Source organism: Hermetia illucens, chromosome 5 (assembly GCF_905115235.1).
Source record: "Hermetia illucens chromosome 5, iHerIll2.2.curated.20191125, whole genome shotgun sequence".
Taxonomy (NCBI): domain Eukaryota; kingdom Metazoa; phylum Arthropoda; class Insecta; order Diptera; family Stratiomyidae; genus Hermetia; species Hermetia illucens.
The window spans coordinates 109,168,194-109,192,919 of NC_051853.1; the positions used below are offsets into that span (position 1 = coordinate 109,168,194).

At 41.2% G+C, this 24,726-nt stretch overlaps 1 protein-coding gene across 3 annotated transcripts in view; it reads left to right on the forward strand.

The window, feature by feature from the left end:
* Positions 1 to 24,726, forward strand: part of LOC119657659 (Kv channel-interacting protein 4) — a 443,826-nt gene that overhangs the window by 391,827 nt on the left and 27,273 nt on the right. For all 3 annotated transcript variants that reach the window (XM_038064686.1, XM_038064683.1, XM_038064684.1), the window contains one exon: positions 13,104 to 13,177. In XM_038064686.1, the coding sequence (XP_037920614.1) occupies positions 13,104 to 13,177 (74 nt within the window). The remainder of the gene's footprint in view (positions 1 to 13,103; positions 13,178 to 24,726) is intronic.

Genomic DNA, 24,726 nt, shown 5'->3' on the forward strand with positions numbered 1-24,726 from the left:
GTGTGCCCCTGGTATATTAACCCCAGCACATGTCGACAGTTCTGCTTCTTCCCAGCCTGGCAGTTTAGCAATTACAGTCTTAAGGCACACCGCTGTGTGCCTCGCCGCGCGTTCCTGATTCCTGCCTTCACCCCTGACCTACCCAGGTTTTCCCCCTCTCGGGTTCAGGTTTTTGTTTTTTTTGGGAGCATTCCCCTCATGTGCGCTAACCTCCGCTGCTTCCCGTTTTGTTGGCTCCGATAGAAATGGCTTAGGTCTGTCCCGAGTCTTCTTGTAGGTCTCTTCTGGTTTCAGGCCTTCTTTCAGATAACGCACGTGTCATTTAGCACCTGCGGCACTGCCCTTGACCGTAGACGTGCTGCTGCTTATCCCCGCTTTTTGAGCAGTGGTCTTTGTTGGTTGTAGTCCTCGCAGTATGCCAATGATGACCTTGAATCTACTACTTGCCGTCCCAACTTCTTCCTTTTTGGGTGTAATCACCTGGCTCTCGCTAGTTTGCTTGGTTGTAATTCTTTTTGGAAAGATCAACAAGACGCTTCTTTCTAGAGACACCGACAGAATCCATCAACGAAAAATAAGAGGTGTTTATACCAAATTCATTATCCAGAATGTAACAAGGCTTAGGTAGCGCAAGTGGTCCTAGTCATAGGGTAAATGAAACAGGCCAAATCGGCAAAAAATAGTATTGATAGAAGTTGAAGGAGGATGTCATCTCGTATGGAATAATGCAGAGATTATGAAAATTATAAATTACCTAAAGAATAATTGAAACCGACCTAAGCAACAGTTTTTCTAACTAAATTAATCTTTCAGGTATCGATGCTAATTATCAGTGTATAGATTTACCACAAATGAAATGAAGATGATGGTTAACTCCGCGTATTTGTAAAAGATTAACAAAAAATTGATCTATCGAAGATAACCATTTGAGAGTTCATTGAGTGTGACTGGAGCAGACCGATTCTGTTTAATGAAGCTCCCTCAATTGTTAGCATAAAGTAAATTTATGGAAAATGTGACCTTGGAATGACAGCATGAATTGGGCCAAAAAATGAAGTTGTCAATATGAGTCTATTCCTTTTGTAAAGTAAATCCAAGAATGAGCAGTTATTTTCGTGCTGCTTACTTTAGTATCCACATATAGCAACCACTCAGAAATAAGACATCCGATTACTATCTGTAAACGTGTCTAAAAATATTTGAGAGTTGACATGACAACCTTCTAGAGCCTAATGTACTTATATAGACTTTTAAAATAATCAATTCTGGCCCACGATTTCCCACAGGCGCTAACGCCATTCCGATTTACATTGTCATCATAGCCTTAATGCCACATTCTCCATTTTCTATTTCTATTATAAATCATGAAACGTTTTCGTAACCTACCGATATCGATTATGTCGTAAACTATTTATAGCGAAGCTTTCACTAGGACTTGGCACATTTGAGAGCGCTTCAAATCTACCGGGAAATAGAATGTCCGTGTTTTAGTAGCGAGCGGACATTTCGTTTGACGGATCACCGATTTTATTTATTATTCGTAACTTCACCCTCCTCTGAACTAATTTCCATAGTTGCATATGTACACACATACATATGAGGTTCGTATATATTACGAATTTCTGAGCCAATTCCAAAAGTACCCAGAGCTCATTTACACAAATAACTATAAAACTCTCCCCCAGAGGATGCGGAAGGGTGGATAAGTATATTTGGACAGGCACTCGACAGGATTGGGGTTGTGAATTGAAAGATTGGACCCTTAAAATAGAAGGTATAGGGAATGATGCATGGTACATATCAGATCTGGCAGAGGAAGCTAATCGGAATTACTTGACAATTCCATGTTCACAGTTGCTTTTATATATTTTGGTATTGCGTATTACATATATTTGCTTCTCTGCCAGGGCGGTTGCCAAGGTCATTGAGCGGCTTTAACAAATCATGACAATCACACTCATATTACCAATGACCCTCTTTCCCTGCTGCTGTACGCTCATAACCTGGATAGTAGATAGGAGAATGAGAATGTCTTATTAAAAATCAGATAGGAAAGAAATAATGTTTAAAAAGGCTAGTCTAAGGGTTCCGTACAATTCAAAAGCAAGTCGGGAAACTGCAAGTTTGACGCTTCAGGTGTTTCCCTTTGTGAGGAGCATACCGCAGTTCTCCATTGGTTGATAGCGTTGACTCGAGATATTTAAATTGCTCAGTGTTGTCAGCTGCAGTAGCCTGCCCAGAACTGAGGGAATTAAATATCTCGGGTTAATGCTATCAGCCAATGGAGAACTGTGTAATGAAATTGTTTCACGCATTAATGCGACCTGGATGAAGTGGCATTTCACAACTGGTGTTCTTTGTGATCGACGTATCAGCGAACGTCTCAAATCTAAAATTTACCGCAATGTTGTCCGTCTGCCGCTTTCCATAGTTCTGAGTGTTGGCCGATTATAAAAGACAATGAACGGCGTCTTGCGGTAATGGAGACGAAGATGCCGCAATGAACTGGTGGCGTGACACGTTTTGATTACATCCGAAATGAGGATATCTGCGATCGATGCACCGATCGTAGAAAAACTCCGCGGAAGGGGTCTTCGATGGTATGGTCACGTAATTCGCGTTAACGAGAATTCACTTACCAAAATTGCTCTGAACATCGAAGTCAATGGTAAGCGACCAAAAGGCAGGCCCAAACAACGGTGGCTTGATACGCTGGATGGGTATTTTAAAGCCTCGAAATTGCATCCAGATCAGGCATTTGACAAAATAAAATGGCGGCAAAATAAAATGGCTGAAGAAAAAGAGGAAGATGTGAGGTACGGCGAATGCGTGAAAGCTCCATGTCACGTAGGTAGAAATTCCATTGCCTTCTAGTTTCTAGAAACCGATTTAAATAAATCATTTGATCGAAAGCACTACGTTGATAATAGTCAACCTCACATGCTTCGGACTGAACTTAATATTATTAGCAAATGTGAAAAACTCAATCTACAACAGATACAAAGAAGGGCTAGGGAGAAGTAGATTCTTCATGAATGAAATTTTAATATTTCACACGAATGTCAATTATTGTTGTTAATTATGGCGTCAGGATCTTATTTGTATTGCTTAGGATGCTGCTTATTCGCACGAAATTGATAAGTTTGAACTGCTATAACTTTGACACTAATAATCGGATTTCCATAAAATGTGGCAGATGTATGCAAGAGACCTCTATGTCGGTGCAAAATTTAGTACTCCTAGGACGAACTTAAGGGGGTTTTTCAGTAAATTTCTAAAAGTTGGTAATATACTATTAGTAAGTTTGTTTGAGCAGGTATCGAAATGGGACATATTTTGAAGCCTAGATTTCATATAGCTGAACCAACCCGGTCTTTTTGCGGATTTTTAGGTTGGGTAGTTTCTGAAAATGAATCCTGTCTCACTTTAAGTGCGTACATTTTGACTCCTTACTCACGCACTATGCAATTCAATTTCGGAAAGTGCTAGTCGAGGCCTTTCATTTGATACCCTACACGACTATATCCGATAATTTTTTTTATATCCACCCTTCCCATGTATGGGGAGTCACCCTTTAAACTTCACTTAAATTTATGTCACTCGCTGTATGCGTGGGATTTCATAGTTCCCATCTATCCACCAAATTTTGTTTGGATCGGGACCCCACCATTTTGGAGAAAAGTGCGTGTCGCAGACAGACAGTGAATCGATTTTTATAAGGTTTTGATTTACACAAAACCTTAAAAGAGTGAAAAGGAGGCATATCATCGCAATACCACTAAAACTATCTTTCCATGATACTTTGGGGCATCCTAGACAGTAGAGAAAGTTTAGCCACCACCGTCTCTACATGCTCAACAGGCAGCTATATCTGCTTAAAATCATTTCTAGAGTGATTACGTAACATGTCACCCACAAATGCGACAGTTTTTATCGGCCGCGAATGGGGGTACTATTGTGGAGTAAGACAGGAGAATAAGTGAGCATCCCAACCCGCCACTCTCCCAAGAAATTGTATCTACAAGTTCAAATGCTGGTATAACATTCTCCCCGCGACAAATATTTCGAAAACATTATCCCTTACTAATAAATTTCTAAAAATTAAAATGTCTACGGAGAATTTACGAACCGGAGGAATCTTTTAACGTTTCAAATTAAAAACCAAGTGAATACTTGTATTTTGCAGATAAAGATATCTGAGCGGAACCGTCTCCCATGCCAGAAGGAATGAGATAAAATGGGGAGCTAGATACCGAACTATGGGTTGATTCCGTAAGCAAATTGAACAGAACAGACTATATAGTCTTTGGTTCCGTTCCTCCTATCGCCAAGGGCGTTGAGGAAAACGAAGGAAAATAAAATTCAAGGAAGGACTCCCCCGGGTGACAGGCAAGGAAATGAATTTCAAGTGCGTAGGGAGTGGCGCGTTAGATATAACATTCCGAACTACACATTTTGCTATACAATAAACAGAAATAATGCTTTGGTCCGTAAAATAATTTTGTCAATAGAGTGGACTTACCCTAGATTCACTCGTGACGTGGAAAACGAGAGCAGAAATAATACGAAAAGCAAACAAGGACGATGACAATACTAAATCGAAATGTTGCCACTGGACTAGAAAGGTTCGTTGCTTTTCGAGGACATTGAGTTCGCTTGATGAACTAGGATTTGATGAAGTGTTTTGGTCTTTGGTGTAATAAAGGGTCCTTGTGGCAGATGAAGGAAAGTAGTATTTTGCCATTCTGAGTGGAATTGATTTGTTCTGGTGGCAAAGAATTTATAGCTATTTGCCTATTATTGACATTAAGTCTGCAGTGGGGTGTGGTTTATGCTACAGGAATGTTTCCAAAAAGGATTAATATTGTAGATATTTGTTTGACCAGCACTATTTGTAGCTGATGTATTATATTGTTTCAAAGGAGAAGAATAGAATCAATGTCGCTCTGTAGATGGCAGGCATCTGACTGTGTTGACAGTGTCACGCCAAGAATTCAAGGAAAAACGCCATGCACATAATCTAGATGTTTTAATTGAACTGCTCGTATTATAAAAAGCTAATGTTTTTCCAATTATTTCGGAAAAAGAGCCTTTCACTTGCATCCATTATTTGGGATGAAAAGTACCGGAAAAATGAAAGTTCTCAAAGTTTTTAAAGATGCTTTCTTTCTTGAATGAACATATTTTAAATCTTTATATTATATGTTTATATATAATTTTGCAGCATATTTTATATAGAATGACCTGGGTAATTTGTCATGAAGTGATCACTTTCATTCTATCGTGAATATTTTTGGCAAAATATAGGCGTTCACTCATTCAAATAGGACTTTTTTCTAAAACGTTTAAGGAAGGTATCCGAACTTAAATTTCAATAATTTGTCGCATATCGTTTCGCAGTAACAACTACACGGCACCGCTGAATTGCAATTATAGCACCCAGGATCTTAAACATTGGGCCAACTAAACGGCACCACGAAAAATCTACCTGCATGTGTGTGTGATATTTGACGTTTTCATAGAAATATTTTCGCTAGGTAACTACCATAGGATGCATGCAAGTCCCAACAATAATAACTTGCTCAGGATCTCTAAACTTTAGGCATCACTTACTACTGGGGCCACAAACACCTTATTTGGTACCAGCTTTAAATTTACCGTGACTCATCACTCATCATTTTCAAAGCTTTGTGTGAAAGAAAAACTTCTTCAAATCACTTCAATGTCTGTCTGTCTTGCTGCTGATCTGATCCGATCCGATTTGGGTGTCCTTTAGTGAAATGTGTTCCTGGTCTAGTGAGAGTATGCCTTTCGTTTCGGCTAAACGGGGATGTCGAATCTTTCAAAGTCATCGGCGGAAGCCGCGTCTACGTACTACAGTATCCTACGTGCATCCTTCAACCGCTCACCCCACAGAAGTGTCGCTAGCAATTATGCGGTCATTCTTGTATGGTTACCACTTGCCTTTCCATTTCCGCTATACGCCATTTATCATCTGACTGAAGCATGCGCTCCATCAGAAGATGCACGCTCCGAATGCCCAAACCTGTGTAAATATTTGCTATACCCACCGTAACCAGATAGAAACCACGTTAGCTGGTAACTACAGACTCCGTTGTGGCGATTGACTCACATACAGACGATCGGAAACTAAAACGGCATTACTAACTAACGCCGCGTCGTCCGATATCGTTCCAAATAGCAAATTACTTTCAGAGCACATAATCTGTAGAGCCCAATAGGCTTCCTCTGACTTCTATAGTCGTTAATGCTGTGGCCCATACAAGAGCGGTATAGACCAAGACTGAGCTAATGACTCGAGAGAGTAGGAGTCTACTGACGTACTTGAGTCCACTAACATTTGGCAACTTTCGCAATTGTACTGCCTGGAACAGTGCTGCTTGACGCACTCTATATGCACTTTCAATTTTAGTCTATTTTCGAGCATCGAGTATTTAACTGCCTCCTTGCTTTTCATGGTCTGGCTTCCAACCCGAATTTTAAAATACTCCAGGGTCTTCTAGTTAGTTATCAAAATGGCTTCTGTTTTATGATCCGGCAGTTCCAAACCAACTCTCTGTCTCCAGATCGCTTCACTGGCTGCTGCCTCAATCTGGATGTGCTTTGCAAGTACAACCAGAGCAATATCGTCAACGAAACATACTACCTTTACTCCTTCTGGTAGATGCACTCGAAAGAATCCATCTTACATGATATTTCGAACGAGTAGATCCACTACCTGATGGACTCCGTCTGAGATCCGGTAGTAATTTGTGCCTTTGCCGTTCTCATACTTTAATTCCCTCTCTGTAAAGTATTTATAATCTATGGTCCTCAGGTAGCATGGAGTTGCTGTTGCTGTTTCCATTTTTTAGCGAATGTGAACCCGAAATATTACTGAACGTGTATATGGAAGTAGACTTGGTTACGGAAGGAAGCAATTTGCATAAGCTTGCGGAACAAATTAAGAAATTAGTCGAGATGTTGAAGGACAGAAAAAGACATTCCGTTCATCAACCAATGAGAACTGCAATTGAGGGTATTAAAGCTACACGGAGGTTGAATAGGTTGACGAGTCGGCCAAAGAAGGGATTTTGAACATTAACTCCTCACAGACAACTCTCGGTTTAAATGCCTCCTTAGAAAAGAGGAGGAATATTCTAAATGGACACTCCTAGAAGCGGAGACGTGGGCAGGCAATGGCACCGCAACCGCAAATGGAGAATGTTAAGGCTTAGGGAAAGAGCAGAAAGATCAGCTGAGTTCAGGAGGACCATCGGAGAAGCCCTGGGCATATAAGGAGAGGTTATAACCCAAACCCATCGTATTACTATGGAATTTAAAGAGGAGGCGATTCGCTCCCAGTTAGAAATCGGGAAAACAGCAACCTTAGACACGATATCTTGTCACGAAGAATCTTTTGAAAGCAGGACAAATAAAAATAGGCTAGGTTGTCTGCCGCATCCACGAACAAACGAGGATTACAAAGTTTTCCAAATGTCTGGAATTTGGAAACTTTGCCAAACATTGTAAAAATGAGGAAGATCGTTCTACGATATACAGGAGATGCGGAGGCCATATTAGCAAAGGACTATGATAAAACACTGTGAGGTATGTCCTGTAGAAAAGACCAGACAAAAGACGCTTGCCACATAGCGGGCAGTAATAAATATCCGGTATTCAGGAGGGCCTTGAATACTATGAAATCAACATAAAGGTAGTACAGATAAACCTTAATCACTGCGAAGCGGTTCAGAATCTCCTAACACAAAGAGTAGATATCTAATCAGCAAACCATACAAAATACCAGATAATACGAATAATGCGTGAATTCATGAGAAGAGCAAGTGTGGTAGCAAGCATTCCAACGTCAGAGTTCTTAAGTTACTGGAAACATTTATATCTTTGGAATTAGGAGTTGCTACTAACGGTGAAGCAAGCACATATCGTAAAGCCGGTATGCATTCTATAGTTGACATCAGTTTCACCATCTTTTCCCTTCTGCATAGGATTAAGTGGTGAGTTAGGGAAGAATTCACCCAAAGTGATCATCAGACGATAATGTTTGAAATCAAAGAGCACAGAATGGCGCAGAATCTGCAACTGACAGGTTCGAAATGAAAAACTAGCCTCTTCGATAAAGATGCGTTTGGTTTGGTGATGAATTCCACATGAATGAACCAAGGATCAGCGGGAGCCAAACATTTAATTCAGTCTTTTGTCAACGCGTCAAATGCTGCAATTCCGAGAGCAGTTTCCATTAAAAGACGCCGGGGGCAAAATGCCTGCAAACCCGATGAATCGTCCGACGTTCGAGGAGAAGTTAGGACTTCCAGGAGCTGCTCCCCAGATTCAATCAATTGAGGCACAATTCGCAGAAACCGAGCATGCGAAGCAAAAACAGAAGCTTTAAAAACCTTTGTAATGAAGCTGAAGTAAATAGTTGGGATACATCTTACAGAGTAGAACTGTCTAAAATAGAAAACAAAAAATCACCAAAAGTAACTTGTCCGACGATACTGGCATCGATAGTGAAGACACTATTCCCGCAAACATCGAATACAGGCCTGAAAGCAGTCGGTGCAGCCGGCCTAGAGGCCATACCGCGTATAACAGAATTGCTCCAGGTATGCAAAAAAATAAAGAACAGGAAAGTACCGCACAAGACCAGACATATTTATACAAGCAATGCAGAACTGCTTCGACGAAGAAATGTTCCCTATTATATGGAAACAATAGCATTTGGTTTTGTGGCCAAAAGGAGACAAACAATCTGACGATTCGTCATCATGTCACTCAATATGGCTCCCAGATATGATTGGAAAGATACAGGGGTGAATAATTATAAGCAGATTGCACGAGACAGCTGAACATAAAATGTCGATGCAATAAAGGTGGCGGCAGATATCGCAGCCACTGCTATAGAAATTGAGAGATGGCGATGGGATCAAAAGAGTACTGCGCAGTGGCCACGATGGACCTTAAGAATGCTTTTAACTCAGTTAATTAGCCGGCCATCCAAACGTCCTTCATCCGAACGAAGACACCATGCTACCTGAGAAACATAGTGTATAACTACTTTACAGACAGGGAGCTAAATTACGAGAGCGACAGAGGCACAAACTGCTACCGTGTCTCAACTGGAATCTCTAAGGGTCGGTAGTGGGTGCACTCATATGAAACATAATGTATGGTGGAGTTAGGGGCACAAGAGTTCTTTAAGGACGCGGTGCGACTTTCCCTTAACAGAATAATGGTGGAGTATTCCGAGGGCATTAACCAGAAGGGGTAAAGCTAGTATGTTCCGCTGACGATATCTTTGCGATTGTAGTTGCAAAGCACATCCACGAGATTGAGGCAGCAGCCAATGAAGCGATTTGGAAAATTAAGTGTTGGCTGGAAATTTCCAGATCTGGGGCGTGTTTCAAAATTCGGGTTGGAAGCCAGACCATAAAAAGCAAGGAGGCTATTATATATTTAGGTGTAATGCCCGACAATAGACTCAAACACGTCAGCAGACTTTTGCTGTCTCGAGTCATCAGTTCAGTCTTAGTCTATGTCACTCCTGTGGGGCTGTTGCCGGCAGACATCTCGGCCGAAGGGTTGTCACGAATCTGCCTCAGGGGAGCGTCCGTCTCGTGCCACTGTCCCCACGGAACTCCTATAAAGTATTGCGTGGCGGAGCTGGATCAGCTTTTAACTGCAGCTCATTATTCTCCCCTTTCCTTGTTTTCGTCGTAGTTCCTGCCTAACCTCTTGACGAATAGCTATCAATCTCTTTACAGCTTTCCTCCAAGAATCCGTTGAGTCCAGCATGAACTCTTTAATATTTTCGGGTGTTAAGCGCCTGTCTGCGACCACTTCCATTCTTGTTTGATGCGCAGTAAACCTGGGGCAATCAAATATGGCATGCTGCGCATTCTCAGCCACGTTATCGTATCTTGGGCAGCATAGTGACTCGTCGTGACCAAATCGCTGCAAATAAGGCAGGTCCACTTAAGAACTGCGTTAACTAGTAGCTTCATTCCCCATGGCTTCGATCAATCCATCTCCGCACTCCATACCTGGAATACACTCGGCCGATACGCCATTCTCAGTTTTTTGCAGTTTTCTTTGAATATAGAATAGTTGCCCAAACTGGAGCTGAGTAGAGTAAGACGAAGCTCACTACCCTAGAAAGCACAAGACGTCGAGTTTGTTTTGGCCTACTAATGTTCGATAGCATCCTCAATATCGTTGCAGCGATGAAAGACGCTTTAGTTGCGGCACACTCCATGTGTTTTTTGAAGTTGAACTTTCTGTCTATCATTACTCTCAAATATTTGAGCGATTTTGGGAGTAAATTGGTTGACCGCTAACCTTGATATTCACGATTATGTTCTTTCTTCTCTTGATGATGGAAACTAATTCAGTTCTATTTTCAGCCAGTGGCATACCGGAGTTTCTAAACCAGGCATTGATCTCCCATATCGCTTTATTTGCTTGGATTTCGATCCCCGAAGATATTACCGGCGAAGCCAATGCTTGTCACGTTGTCCGGGAGGCGTGGTGTTAACACTCCATCAGACATAGCTAGCCACAGTAAAGCACCTAGGACAAACCCTGTGGCACCTTGCAAGTTGTCGGGAATATTTTTGGCCCATCGTCCGAGTTGTAGTAAAATCTTCTCTCAATGAAAAATTCAACAACAATGCCTACAATGTATTTCGAGGCCTGTAGTTTGACGAGTGCCTCGGTGATTTTTTCCCATTCTGCAATATTGAATGCACAGCAAATCAGTCACCATGCTGATTGCGTCAACAGTTGATTTCGTTTACGAAATCCGAATTGCTTGTCGGAAAGGCCTCTTTATTTTCCTGTAACAGCGAGCAGTTTGTTGTATATTACTCCTCAAATAGTTTGCTAATGGTATTGACAGTACTTATTGGTCTATATCAGGAGGGGTCACCCAATGCTTTACCGGTCTTTGGAATGAACATGAGCTTTTGTATCTTCCATAGCTCGGGGAATTCTCCTTCTCTAAGGTATACCGTGAAAGCTTGCACAAACATACCTGACGCTGTCCGCTACTTTCAGGGCAATATTCGGAATTTCATCTAGTGCGGGGGTTATTTTTTCAACGAATCCTTTCATTGCGTCTTGGACATACTCATTTACCATTACGGGAACTTCGTCTGGGTTTATAGGTACTGCGGGAAGACTCGTATAGTTCACATCTGCTGGTAATTTGGTACGGTTAAAAGTAATGGCATAATGCATAATTTTGGAAAGTTTGACAAATCCAACTATTATTAACAAAATTTTAGAAGGTCAAAATTGTGTATTTCACGTGAATTTATCGTGTATCAGGTCATTATCATATAAAGTGAACTCATATGACAGGCGAAGTTGGAATTTTGAAATACATATGTACATATATCAAGTATTATTCTGAATTGGAGGTATTTGCGAATGGAAGACCGTGAACGGGAAATTTCTCACAGAAGATGAACACAAAACCTTACCCGGCGTGTTTTAACAATAAAGACAGTTAGTGCAAACAAACGTCTTTACTGAATATCATATCCCCTTTATATTCTTTTGAAATTTGATCTGCAGCGTGACTTGTACAGTAGTAACTAGTGTCGAAAACAATTGATCTTCTCCTTCAAAGCTATCTAGTTGTAAGAGTGTAAAGTAGAGCGCTCACTGATGTTACAACACATCAAGGTTATCCAAAAGACTACAACCTCAAACATCTCACCTTTAAGTGCAAGTTCGAAAGGTAGACCTTCATCCTTACCTTATTAGTCAATACTGCATATTAATATCTTATGCAATAAATCTGTAAAATCGTTTCGCGTTAGCGGTATCGAAGTATAGCAAATGAGTCACTGTAACCTGAAGGCCACGTTTTATTACAAAGTCATGTCCTCCGCCATCATTCAGTCGCCATAAAAGGGAATTTCGTTTCAAATAAACCCAAAGGCGGCAGAATGATTTGGTCGTGTATCGGTAGGTGTATCACTCTAAATGAGACTGCTAAACGTGGAGGAGGGGAAAGGTCATCCACAACTATTGCCAAAAAGTTTATTGCTTCCAGATGCGGTGATGATTTGAAGTACATCATTAAAGAGCAATTTGCAGTAAATGGAAAGAAAAGTAAATACGTTAGTTCTTCTTTTAGGTTCAGCTGCAAACTTGTCCGGTCTAATAGAGTGCATTCGACAAACATTCGAAAGTTCAACCAGCAAACTGGCATTTTTGCAATTCAATGAATGTTCTTGAAAACGTAGTGCACATGTGAAAAGTGTGCCTGGGCGGGTGTTTTGGAGAAGTGACTCATAAGAGAGACGAAAAGGAGGGTATATTTCAGACAATGCTAGAGAATTTTCCGTCAAACGTACTGAAAACATCCCCTATTGTGGGTTCATATGTACGATACGTATTTGTACTTAAGCACGAATACGAGGGAAAGAGCTCCAATTTTTATTTTCAAGCCAAGCAGCGGGAAAGCAATCGTACCAAGGTTTCCGGGTTACGACGGTGCTGCATACGAGTTTCCTGAAAACAACACACAGAATGTAATTTCCTGGTAGACTGCACTAAGTAATAAATACAAAGCGCTCTCGATTACGTCCGTAGGGTTTATTGGCGTTGGGAACGGTTTCCGTTTCTCGTTCCAGTGCATGAGTCTGAAAGCTTTTGTTTGTTTTTGATAAGCACATTCCTCACAGGAATTTGTAGCTAGTACCAAGGAGCTAAAGCATCGCTTTTATGTGGGGAATCCTTGATTAAGTGCTTTTGCTTTGGAATTTCAAGGAAAAACGATGTGCCTTTTGAGAAACCTTGGCCTTCAATATCATAAGAGCTCATAGAAGCATTTCGACGTTATTACATAACGACATTCGCAAAATGTTTTTACTAGACAAACTTCGCGAAATACCATAAAATAATAACCCAACTTCCATTACTTGTGTAAATCACTTGATGGCGTCCAACAATACTTCCCCCACACATTTTCCAACCTTTTAATGTGAAATAATTCATACAACCTTGCACTCTAAATCATCTTAGAGAAATATGGAAATTAATTTTCTCATAATCTCTTTTTATTTTTGCAGCAAATACAGGCCTTTATGCACATTACGTTTTCAACACATTGGATCAAGACCATAGTGGAATTATTAGCTTTGAGGTAAGTAAAAGTTCTTTAATTATTACGTACTTATGCCTTTACTGCAAATATTGGCACCCTCGCAGGAGAGACCGAAAAGCTCGCAAGAGCCCTTCGGAAAAGGCGCATTGATCTCTGTTCTCTACTGGAAACCTGATGGTCTGGTACCAAAAGTTGCGATATAGAACGCGAACGTAGCAAAAATGGCAATAAACTTCTCTATTTTAGTAATCCAAATACTTAATACGGTATTGAGATCGTCATCTCAGAGTGTTTCTGTGATGCCATTAAAAAAGTCGAACGATTTGATAACAATCTGATGAAGCACATCATCATATTAGCTGATTGCGCTATTCACTTTTTTGCTTTCTGGCAACTTCTCTATACAAAAACCTGTAACGTGCCCGCTGATAACTATAGCTGCGGTCCGTTTGACGTTCACAACGCTCGCAGACCTCGCGAACTGCCCCTTTTGAAGTTTGTGTCTATCCGCGATGGTTATGTCAGCTTTCGATTGCATTCGCGTTGTGACTTAAAAACAGTGAACTGAAATGTCAAATAAGCTCAGAAACAAAGAGAATATTCCATTAAATTACATTGCAGACAATACATGCATTACACAAAGTATTTCTTAAATAATTACCTCCTCCAAATTCCGTTTTGACAGTTAAACGCTGACAAGCAAACAAAACGTAATTCACCGTGCTCGTCGTCATGGGTTTGGGAGGCTCGCGAAAGCAATATAGAACGCAGCTTATGTCATCATTTTAGGCAACTTAATGGGCGTGTGGGTGAAAACGCGGGGGCAACTGGTGTCATGGGGAAAAGGATTTTGATCGCGCAAAGAGGGTGGCGAGCGTATAGTCAATTTTACGAAAATCCATGACCTTGTGTTCAAATAACCGAGAATCATGCCGGGCTTATTAAGAACTGCGAAACTGCTGACACAATGCATGCTGCTGAATGGAAAAACATGGAACCCTCGTGGCATTGTATTTCTGGATCTGGAGAAAGCGTTTGACTATGTGCCACATGAACTAATCTGGTATGCTATATGACAACACCCGAAGGCGCCAAATTTGGTGAGTAGGGCGGGTAGGTAGGACATCCCAACGAAGTGCAAATGGTGTCCCTGACTTGTGTGTCGCGGGCGTTGTCGTGTTGAAAAATCACTCTTTCGTGCCTGCTGTCCCATTTTGATCGCTTTTCAAGCAGTTCCTGATTAAAATTGATCATTTGCTGTCGGTACCGTCATCGGTAGCATCATCGGTTTCACGTCATTTTAGAAGCTCATAATAAATCATACCCTTATGACCTCACCACACGCAGAGCATTGTCTTCTTTCCAGAGCGTTTTGGCCTTGGAGTCGATGATGATGGTTAGCCTGGATTAGCCCGTAATTTATTTTTAAAAGTATTCCCGAAATAAATCCATTCTTCATCCCTCGTTACGATTCTAAACAAAAGACGTTTTTTTTCGTTCCTTGTGAGAAGAATTTCACAAGTGGTTTTTCGTTTTTCTTGCTGGTTTTCATTCAATTCATGCGATTGCTTTGTCCTGAAAATATCTTAAAACTGCCAAAGGGAGAAATTGTTTTTCTACTCAGAGAAAAGTTCAATTGAAGAAAGAAAATATAAGCCCTACTTATGAGGAACTTCATCTTAAATTTTAAAAGAAACATCTTGTAAGAAAATTCTTTAAAAAATTATAATCTTAGCTCTGCGGTTTCGATCGCAGGGCAGAGGCGATATCATCAAACGCTGCCTCAATTCTTTAACTTTTCTTGGAGCCCAGCAAGTAAATGTCTACAATGATTGTCGCCGTTGGTCCTTTTAACAAAATGTATTTCAAAGATGACACTTCTAACGTGACTTTTAACATAATAGCAAATTTTTCGAATTCCCTTGCAACTGTCTGTAAGAGTTAACACCAAATATACTTTTCTATTACGAATACTTTTGTCGAAGAACGTAAGTTTGTGAACCGCTTTCTGCGCAAACCAGGTACTTCCAATAACCATTTCGTGTAATGCTGCTAACTGGATAATGCGCAATCCATTATCATTGGTATCCCTATGTTAGCTATGGAAACCAATGTATCGCCTGAATACTGCCTCCGTCCCTACTTGACTGTTGAAATCTCCAAGTATAATTTTGATATCATACTTGGGACAGGCTTCGAGAGTCCGCTCAACTACCTCGTAGAAGATATCCTTCTCCGACTCTGCAGTCTCCTCTGTAGGGGCGTGAACGTTAATGAGGCTTATATTTCTAAACTTGCCCCGCAAGCGCAGAGTGCATAGCCTTTCACTTATATTTTCAAAGCCGATAACAGCAGGTTTCACTTTTTGGTTGACTAAGAAACCTACTCCTACTACTGGATGTCCGCTATAATATATGGTGTAGCGGCTTTTCTCCAGAAAACCGGTCCCTGTCCATTGCATCTCTTGTAACGCTGCCCTATATTGAGACAGGGTATCGGCTAGGTGCTCAGCAGCATTCGGTCTGTACAGGGAGCGCACATTCCATTAGAAAATGCAAAATCGTTAATCCGTTGTCGTTGCCGGGTTCGTCGTTGTAAGATCCATCCTGTCCGAGGCTCCTTTCGTGGTTTCGTAATATCGGTTTTCCGTGTAGGGTTGTCAGCCCTACCCAACACTCAACCTGGAGGACCAGTTGGTACATTTTGTCCCGTTTGTTTTTAGGCGCGGGAGACTCGCCTTCATCTTTTTCCGTCTGCAGTTTTTCATAAAGAAAGAACTCCCAGCGATCACCACGTGGAAGTGGAGATAGGGTTTGGTAGTAGAGCTGTTGGTGTTGGTTCAGCAGGCATTTGCCAGTTTTATGCTCCACCCTGGGACCTTTACTACACTTTGACCGCCTCTTAAATTCAACACAAAATGATGCCACCGCTTGTATGTAGAGTTTGGCAAACCACATGTTTTCACCAAATTTCGTAACAGCAGCTTCAACCGTTTGCCAGTTAATTGGATGTGACAAACAGACACACATTGAATTAGTTTTAATAAAACTTTGTTTTACATAAATTTTAAAAAGCGGTTTGTGGATCATAAAGCATTTGTGCGATCATTTTCTGCCGTTGATTGTTTGAACCATCCTCGAAGTTTAGTAATAATCGACACTAGATTGATTGAACTCTTGTCAAATTCTAACCATGGAAATTTTACCGTAAACGAAAATAATTTCCAGGTCCAGATATGTAGGAGAAATTCTTGGAATTTACTCTGTAAACTTCATTCTTGTCCAAAGTATTGCTTTCTATGTTCTTCTTGTACTAAAATTTCAATTCTTACAAAGTCTCCTAAAAGTCAATTGATATCGTTGACTAAATCTCTTCTGAAAACTATCACATTTCACCACTTCAGCTATAGAGGAACTGGATACTTTTTGGATACTTTACCTGTAACCACAGCTGGTGCCTCCACAATGGACTCGCCGTGAACGCTAGGAAGACTGGACTAGTTATGTTCACTAGGAACGTCTGGTGGGGTAGCTATACGCTACCCACCTTAGCAGGGGCTGAAATCCAGCTGGCACAAACAGTCAAGTATTTTGGAGTTCATTTCGACTCCAAGTTAACGTGGAAGGACCATATCCAGAAACAATATCAGAAATCCTGCAGATTGCTCTGGTGCTGTGGGAATGCGGTCAGTAATACCTGAGGACTTTCATCAGAATGAATATACTAGATGTATACATCCATAATAAAATCCATTTTGATGTATGCATGCATCGTCTGGTGGCCAAGACTGAACTTTGCAAATAGCAGGAAGCTGCTAACGCAGATTCAGAGATTTGGTTGCCTAATTATTACTGGAGCAATGAGTACTGCACCGACTGCGGCACTTGAAGTTATCCTAAATTTACCCCCCATTCACTTGGAGGTGAAACGGAAAGCGGCCAACGACGCATATAGGCTCGATACCATTGGGGCGTGGAAAGGCGACCAATCACACGGTCATGCGTCTATCTGGAAATTCCTTGGAAAACATCCGGTAGTCCTGATGTCAATTGATCATATGGTTTCCAGATTCGTCTTGGAAAAGACATACACTGTCGTTATCATCGGAAGAGAAGAATGGTCGACAAATGGCCATGAGTCTTTTCAGATTACAGACCTAATAACCTTCACAGACGGGTCAGTCATGAAGGATGGATCGGGTGCAGGGGTGTTCTTGAAGAATCCGATTATAGAACTGGCCCAACCCCTCGGAAAAATGACGACCATATTCCAGGCGGAGATATATGCCATTTCATTGGCAGCAGAACAATGTCTGCGACAAAAATGGAGGGGTCGCACCATTCCAATCTGTTCCGATAGTCGGGCGGCATTATCAGCACTAAATGGCGACGACATATCAAGCCAGTTGGTGTGGAGTTGTCATCAGGTGCTGCTGAAACTTGACCGACTGAACGAAACATTCCTAATGTCGGTGCCGGGGCACTCTAACATCGCTGGTAATGAGGAGGCTGACAGACTGGCTCGCCGAGGGTCTGGATCCACAATGGTGGGGCCAGAGCCAGCTCTTGAAATCCGACCATCTACTGTCAAGTCTACTCTGAAGGGTGAAATTGCCAGGATTCATGCAACCGAGTGGAGAAATTTGGACGCTTGCCGGCAGGAGTCTAGGGCCACTAGAGTGGCATTTTTGTTGTCCCTTAAGAAGCGGGACATGAAAACCCTAATAGGGCTTTCAACGGGACACTGCTCCTTAAACTACCATATGGAAAAGATTAGGGTAGTGGTTTCGGCGATGAGCAGCCAATATAAGGAGGAGGATGAGACGGCCCTGTACTTTTTATGCAGCTGCCCGACATCCTCATCTTCTTCAATGAAGAATCTGCACACTCTCTGCCTCTGGAGAATTTTCTCAGATTCGCTAAAGCCTGCGAACTCCGTAAGCGGGAAACCATTGAATAGGCAATTTACGGGGATAGTACAATGGGCCTAACAATAGCCTAAGTGCTCGGAGCTGCGACTCCCCCCAGTAAACTAAACAAAACTTACCTGTAACTGAAATTTAGTCAGTTGTAGGTTTGCATCGGAAATTTTCTTGGGCATCGTTTCCTTACTAAATGCTTTCTGAATACATGTAACTTCCTTACATAGCTCAAATAACGACTTCACGAGAACTGATTGTGCATTACCAACGATTCAATAGCAGATACTATCTGATCCAAAGTTCAAAACAATGGGAAAATGTAGGGGTTACTCACATAACAAAATTTACTAATTGTATCCTTATACGTGTGAAAGTATCTACTTCACCTAGCGCCAGGAGTCTCCTCACACTAAATGCCCAAGTCGATCGAAAGCAGTACAAAGAAACTTGCTTATCTCTTAGACATCAACAGGTTGCTGGAAAAACTAATTGTTCTCCAAAAAACTTCTTGGCAGTCTGTATTTCGAAATCCCTCCTCGTTTTTCCATTAGCCAAGTCGTTTAACATTTATTAGGACATTTTCTACTATAAAATGGGAAATAATCGGATTGTGAGACATTCGCTGGGAATACTAAAGGAGGTGGAGCGGAAGCTTATTGTACATCTTTATACGTTGATTATATTGTCTAATGAAGAAACGGGGCGAGATGTGATAGTGATTACAGTACGGAAGGAGAGACGAGTGTTATTAGCTGACAGGAAGGTTGCACGTTTAGAGATAACTAATAAATAGCTTCCAGTAGGACATTTGCAATAAATTAAATTATATCTGATGGGAGCTTTTAGGAGCTAGAACTTTACGCGACTACTTCTGTGTAAATATTTACACATCTGATTCCCTTGCGTTGAAATTGTTTATCGGCCTAAACTTTGTTATTTGGAACTTTTTAATTATCTGTAAGATCTAGAGCCTTTGATGTAATTTTGTGGGCGACACTAGTAATTCATTAAATCCATAAACAATTCATTAGAAAAATAAAATGTATATTTTAAAAGCAAGGTAAGTATCATATCAAGTTCAGTAGAAAATGCACATACGTACATCTACGTTTCCGTGCACCCAATAAGTTTTGAAAATCTATCTTATCTATATATTAGGCGAAGACGGCTTTACGGTTTCTTACCAAGGCAGAGGCAAGTCGTCAGTCGCCGCCTCTCCTCTGCCCTGGGAGCAACTCCCCACCCGTCATCGCCTAATATTTTTGAAGTTTAGGTGTCCCGTCCGACATCAAATGGACTTCGCAATCCTTAAAAAAATACTATCTTATCTATATATATAAAATATTCTTGCAAGTGTATTGCAATTTTATAACTCTAGAACGCACAAACCGATTGTCACCAAAATTTAACAGTATGTTCCTATAGTTTAGGAAGTTTGCGCGAAAGCGGTCCGCGTTCGTGAGTTAAGATCGGATTTCTTCATATAAAATGTGTATGGGAAGAAAAAACAAAAAAAATTCAAAGGCATCTATGAGCGTCATAGACGCATAGACATTGTCAAATAAACATGAGTATACAGCTGTAAGTGAGCGATCATATTAAAGTTCTCTTTAATCGAACTCACATTGTGAATGGACGCTATTAGTATAGACACGCATTTAATTCGGTCGTCATAAAAGTCGATATACAAATGTGGTTGCTCTTCTTCTTTTTCTTCAGCCTTTGTCCCATTCACAACCGGCGTCGTCTCGTCGTGATCGGTTTCGCCATTTCATTCTATCAAAAACCTGATCTGGATGCATTCGTAAGGCTTTCGAATCCCCATCCAGGGTATCAAGTCTCCTTTGTTTCGGTCGGCCTTTTGGTAGCTTACCATCGATCTCGATGTTCAGACCCATCTTGGCAAGTGAATCCCGTTAGTGCGAATTACGTGACCATATCATCGAAGACACCTTTCTCTCAATTTTTGCACAATCAATACAACCCCATATTGATCGCGGGTGTGATCAAAACGTGCCAGGTCACTATTCGAAAGCAACATTTTTGCCTCCATTACCGCAGTACGCCATTAATTGTCTTTTATAGTCGGCTAACACTCTGAACCATAGAAAGTGGTAGAACGGACGACATAGCGGTAAATTTTTGATTTAAGACCTTTGTTGATACGTCGATCCTAAAGAACACCAGTTGTAGAACGCTACTTCATCTAGGTTGCGCTAATGTGCGAAGCAATTTCATAACGCAGTTCTCCATTGGCTAATAGCAAAGAACCGAAATAGTTAAATCGCTGGGTAGTTTACTGCCATCGGCAGTGATAAAGAGGACTATGCTTCTCACGATGTTTCTCCAGCGTGTATTGCGTCAGTAGTTCTGCAGTTCTTCACAAATCCAGCTTGATTAATCGTTATTTCAACGATTCCGCGAATGCGGTTGTTAAAAATGCGTTCAAAACTCTTTATGGAATGAGAATGTAATCGGATCGGACGGTATTTCTATTGAATTACCTTCCTTTTTCCATTTTGGAACTGTGGTACTTTCTTGTCAAAATATTTCAACAACATGGTGTTCACACGACGTGAAGCTGAACGATCAGGACCGGGTCAAACAAGATTGAAAGTCGAATCCAATAAAGCAGTATTCAGTTTCAAAATTGAGTATAAAATGCATCGAAACTCCTCATTCATCTAATGGCTATATTGTGCTTACATTGTCATGCTTCCAAGTTTCAGAAGAAATGCCTGGCATATACTGTGCCATTGGCAAGGTCAATTTGCCATCACTAACTGACCCGCCATATCTACTTCTAACTCATATTGCTGGAGTTGCTCAGGAATCTAAGCACAATGTACAGCACATTCGGAAATACAATGTATGCTTTCAAATAGCATCGTTTGGAGCGGCCAAGTTTGCAAAATATGGTAATTTCACATCCACATTCGAGTTGCAAGGACATGAAGGTCTAGAGAGTTTAACGTAAATACCTGTCGGGTAGCCATAATTCCACGGTCCTTTTCGGACATGGACTATATTAGAGACTGCAATCAAATTCCCACTAAAGTTTATACTGAGTACATGAGAGGCCTATTTAAATCAAGATGGGGCAAAAGTAATCACCCGATATTCTTTTGTCGTAATTTTTTCTTTAATGGTTCTGCTTGTGAAATTTGTTTATTTAATGCATTAGAATTTATTCTATCAAATCGAGAAAATGATATCGGTCAAGTGGCCGTGTCCAGAGTTGATGACCATACCGGCCCGTGTAATGATATTTTCCATCTTTCTTGCCAGGACTTCGGGCGACAGATTCTCGCATTCTTGGCGAATATTCTCCTTAAGGGCTTCAAGAGTCTGAGGCTTGTTGACGTAAACCCGCGACTTCAAAAAACCCCATAAGAAGATGTCTGGAACGGTTAAATCGGGTGATCTGGCGGGCCAGTGCAAATCAGCGAAACGAGAGATTAGAGGACCCGGAAATGCTTCCTTCAGAATATCGACTATGCCTCGAGCAGTATGCGCCTTGCACCGTCCTGTTTGAACCACATGTTCTAAAGTCTATTCATCCAATTGAGGAAGAAACAATTCGGTAATCATGGCTCTGTAGCGCATGTCGTCCATAGTCGTCGTTTGGTCCGCGGCATTCTTAAAAAAAAATTGTCCGATGACTCCTCCAGCGTAAACAGTAACTTTAAGCGGGTGTAATGGCTCCTCGTGGGTGATACACGGATTTGCGGTGGTCCAAAATCGATTATTTTGTTTATTCACGTAACCGCTAAGACGGAAATGAGCGTCATCGCTCATGATAATTTTTGATGAAAAGTCGTCCTCCTTTCATTGAGGTTCAGGATGGCTTGAGCGTAGGTTAGATGCGTTTGGCAGTAAACAGCTAACAGCTGATGCACTGTCTGCCCTTTGTAAAGGAACATCTTCAAATCTTCCATCAAAATTCCGCGTGGGGACCGCTGGCTAATCCCCAATTGCGTGAAACGTTGTCTATTTGATTATTCGGGCTCCTTTTCGACATCTTGAGCAATAGCAACAATTTTCTCTTGGGAACGTCTTGCCTTGTCCTAGTCTCTCAGGGCGAGTGACCAAACGCTGGAGTGTTTGTCTAGTTGTCTAATCAAACTTCTCCACACCATCAAAGCTTTCTCCTCTTTTGACATAAAGCGAATGTTCCTAAGACAGAAAACAATCTGAAATGCATTTTGTTCACAGAAATCAGATGCTCCATGCGAATCAACACTGATTTTATCAAACTCATCAAAAAGTTTAATTACTTCAGAAATAGTTGTCTTTGCGTTTTATAACTTTCTTCCGACCGAATTAAATGACGACAACAAAAACATTCACAATCGTTGTATTAATATATCTCTAAGCAGTTAAAGTTGCTCACAAATAACTTTTGTTTTAATGATACATTTTCGCCAGGATGTTTTTCAATTTCTTTCAAAGCATGATGGCTAGAAGATCCAACAGCATCGAGTCAAGCTGCATATCTGGCATTTGAATAAATCTTAGAGAATTCGAAAGTTTTGGATCAAATCAATGTATTTTGAAAGTTTGATGTAGAAAAAAATTGTACAAACTTTGGATATATGCACACAAGTTGGAATACCGGAAGCTGGATACTTTAGATATAAAGTTTTGCGAGAACCCCTGGGAAACGTTCTATGTATTTTATCATCGACAGTTCTGCTTTCAAATCCCACCTCTACCTCCACATGAAAACCACTGGGCAGCAGACGGAGGAGCGTTAAGGCGAGCTTTTTGCACTTTGAAACAGAAAAAAATATCCAGACCAGCCCTCCTGGTAGGGGGTTGAGCGAAGCGTCGACGACTCTTCCTCAGGAAATATCAACTTATCCAGGATATAACCTGGGATTAGATGGATCAAACATCAATGACTTCGGCCATGTAAAATGGACTACTCTTTTGGGTCTTGGAATGTGCGATCCCTTTTTCGGCCGGGTGGACTGCAGGAGCTCCAAGAAACGAAATGGCTACACAACATTTACCAGAGACAAAGAGCGAAGAAGCAAAGAAATATGTGTCACCTTTGTCATAAACAACAGATTTAGACAGCTGGTAACTGATTTCAAACCCACTAATGAACGAATCTGCTTAATCCGCTTCAAGATGAAGGTTCCCCATGTGCGGTATATCAACTGCCATGCACTAACGGAGCATAAAAATGATGTCCACAAAAACTAATTTTACACCCGGCTGGATATAATTTTTGACGGATTGGTGTCCAGTGATATCAAGGTAATATTGGGAGATTGCGACGCTAAAATTGACAACGAACTGTTCCATAGAAGCATAAGAGGAGAGCAAAGCCTCTATAAAGAAACAAACGGTAATGGCCAAAGACTCATGGACTTCGCCAGGAACAAAAATTTAGTTGTAAGCTTCACTTGCTCCCCTTAAGAATATACATGAAATAACGTCGACATCACCAGACGGCAGACATTCAATCAAACTGAACACGTCTTCGTCGAAAAAGGGCTAGCTCAAATACATTGGATGTGAGGGTAAGGTAAGGTGCTAACTCTGACTTTAATCTTTTCCTAGCCTAGTCACAGAATCTGGACTCCTAAAATCAATGTGGTTTACGTGTCAACAATCAAGCCACATTTCGACGCACTAGCTCATAATGGTCTCGAGGAAGGTAAGTGCGAAATGTGGTGACAAATTAGGGGTAGTATCCAGAGTGCTGCTGAAAACACCGTCGGGCATGTAGAACGGAGGAACCGTAACAAATAGTTTAATGATGCCTGGCTGGAAGCTACTAACAATAAAATCGAAGCTTACCTACTAATCTAAAGACAGGTTTCACGGACTAGGGCGATACGCTGAGAAGATCTGCAGACTTTTAGCACTTGACGACAACTTAAAGAAGAACGATGTACGAGTAGTATTTAGCACAGTGAAATAAATGAGCATAGTTTTTAAACCGCGAATCACCCTCTGGAGAGATCACCCTGTGTAGAGGTCACCCTCTGCAAAGATCAGTATTTTCAAGACCTGTTGCACACAACTACCACACATGTCATTCCAGATGACGCAAATGGAGAACAAGTACTCGCAGCCCCGAATTGATACAAAGTAGAGCCAGCTTTGTTTAAATTAAAATCATATAAAGCTCCGGGAATAGATGTCATTCCAGCAGAACTCTTAAAAGAAGGGGGAGCAGAGCTTACCAGTCGAATCTACAAACTAATCAGCAGAATCTGGACAACCGAACAAATACCTGACGAGTCGAGGAGAAGTGTAATTTGTACAATGTACAAAAAGGGTGATCGTCTACATTCCGAAGACTACAGGGGATCTCATTGCTGTGCACGTGGTACAAGGTTCTGATGAACATAATCAAACGAGCACTGAGAGTGTATACAAATAACATCATCAGGGAATACCAAGGTGGCTTCTCATTCAGACGATTGAACGGAGCAGATATTAGCAGATCAGCATTTGCTTGAACAGTGCTGCGAATATGACACTGATGTGCTCCAACTGTCCATTAACTTGTGTCAGGCGTACGATAATCTAAATTCTAATACTTTGTACAGAATAATGACCGAGGTAAAAATCCTACCGAAGATAGTTCGGTTAGTGAAAGTTACAAGATTAACAACGAAGTCCAGGCAAATTCCCAAAATGAACTGAT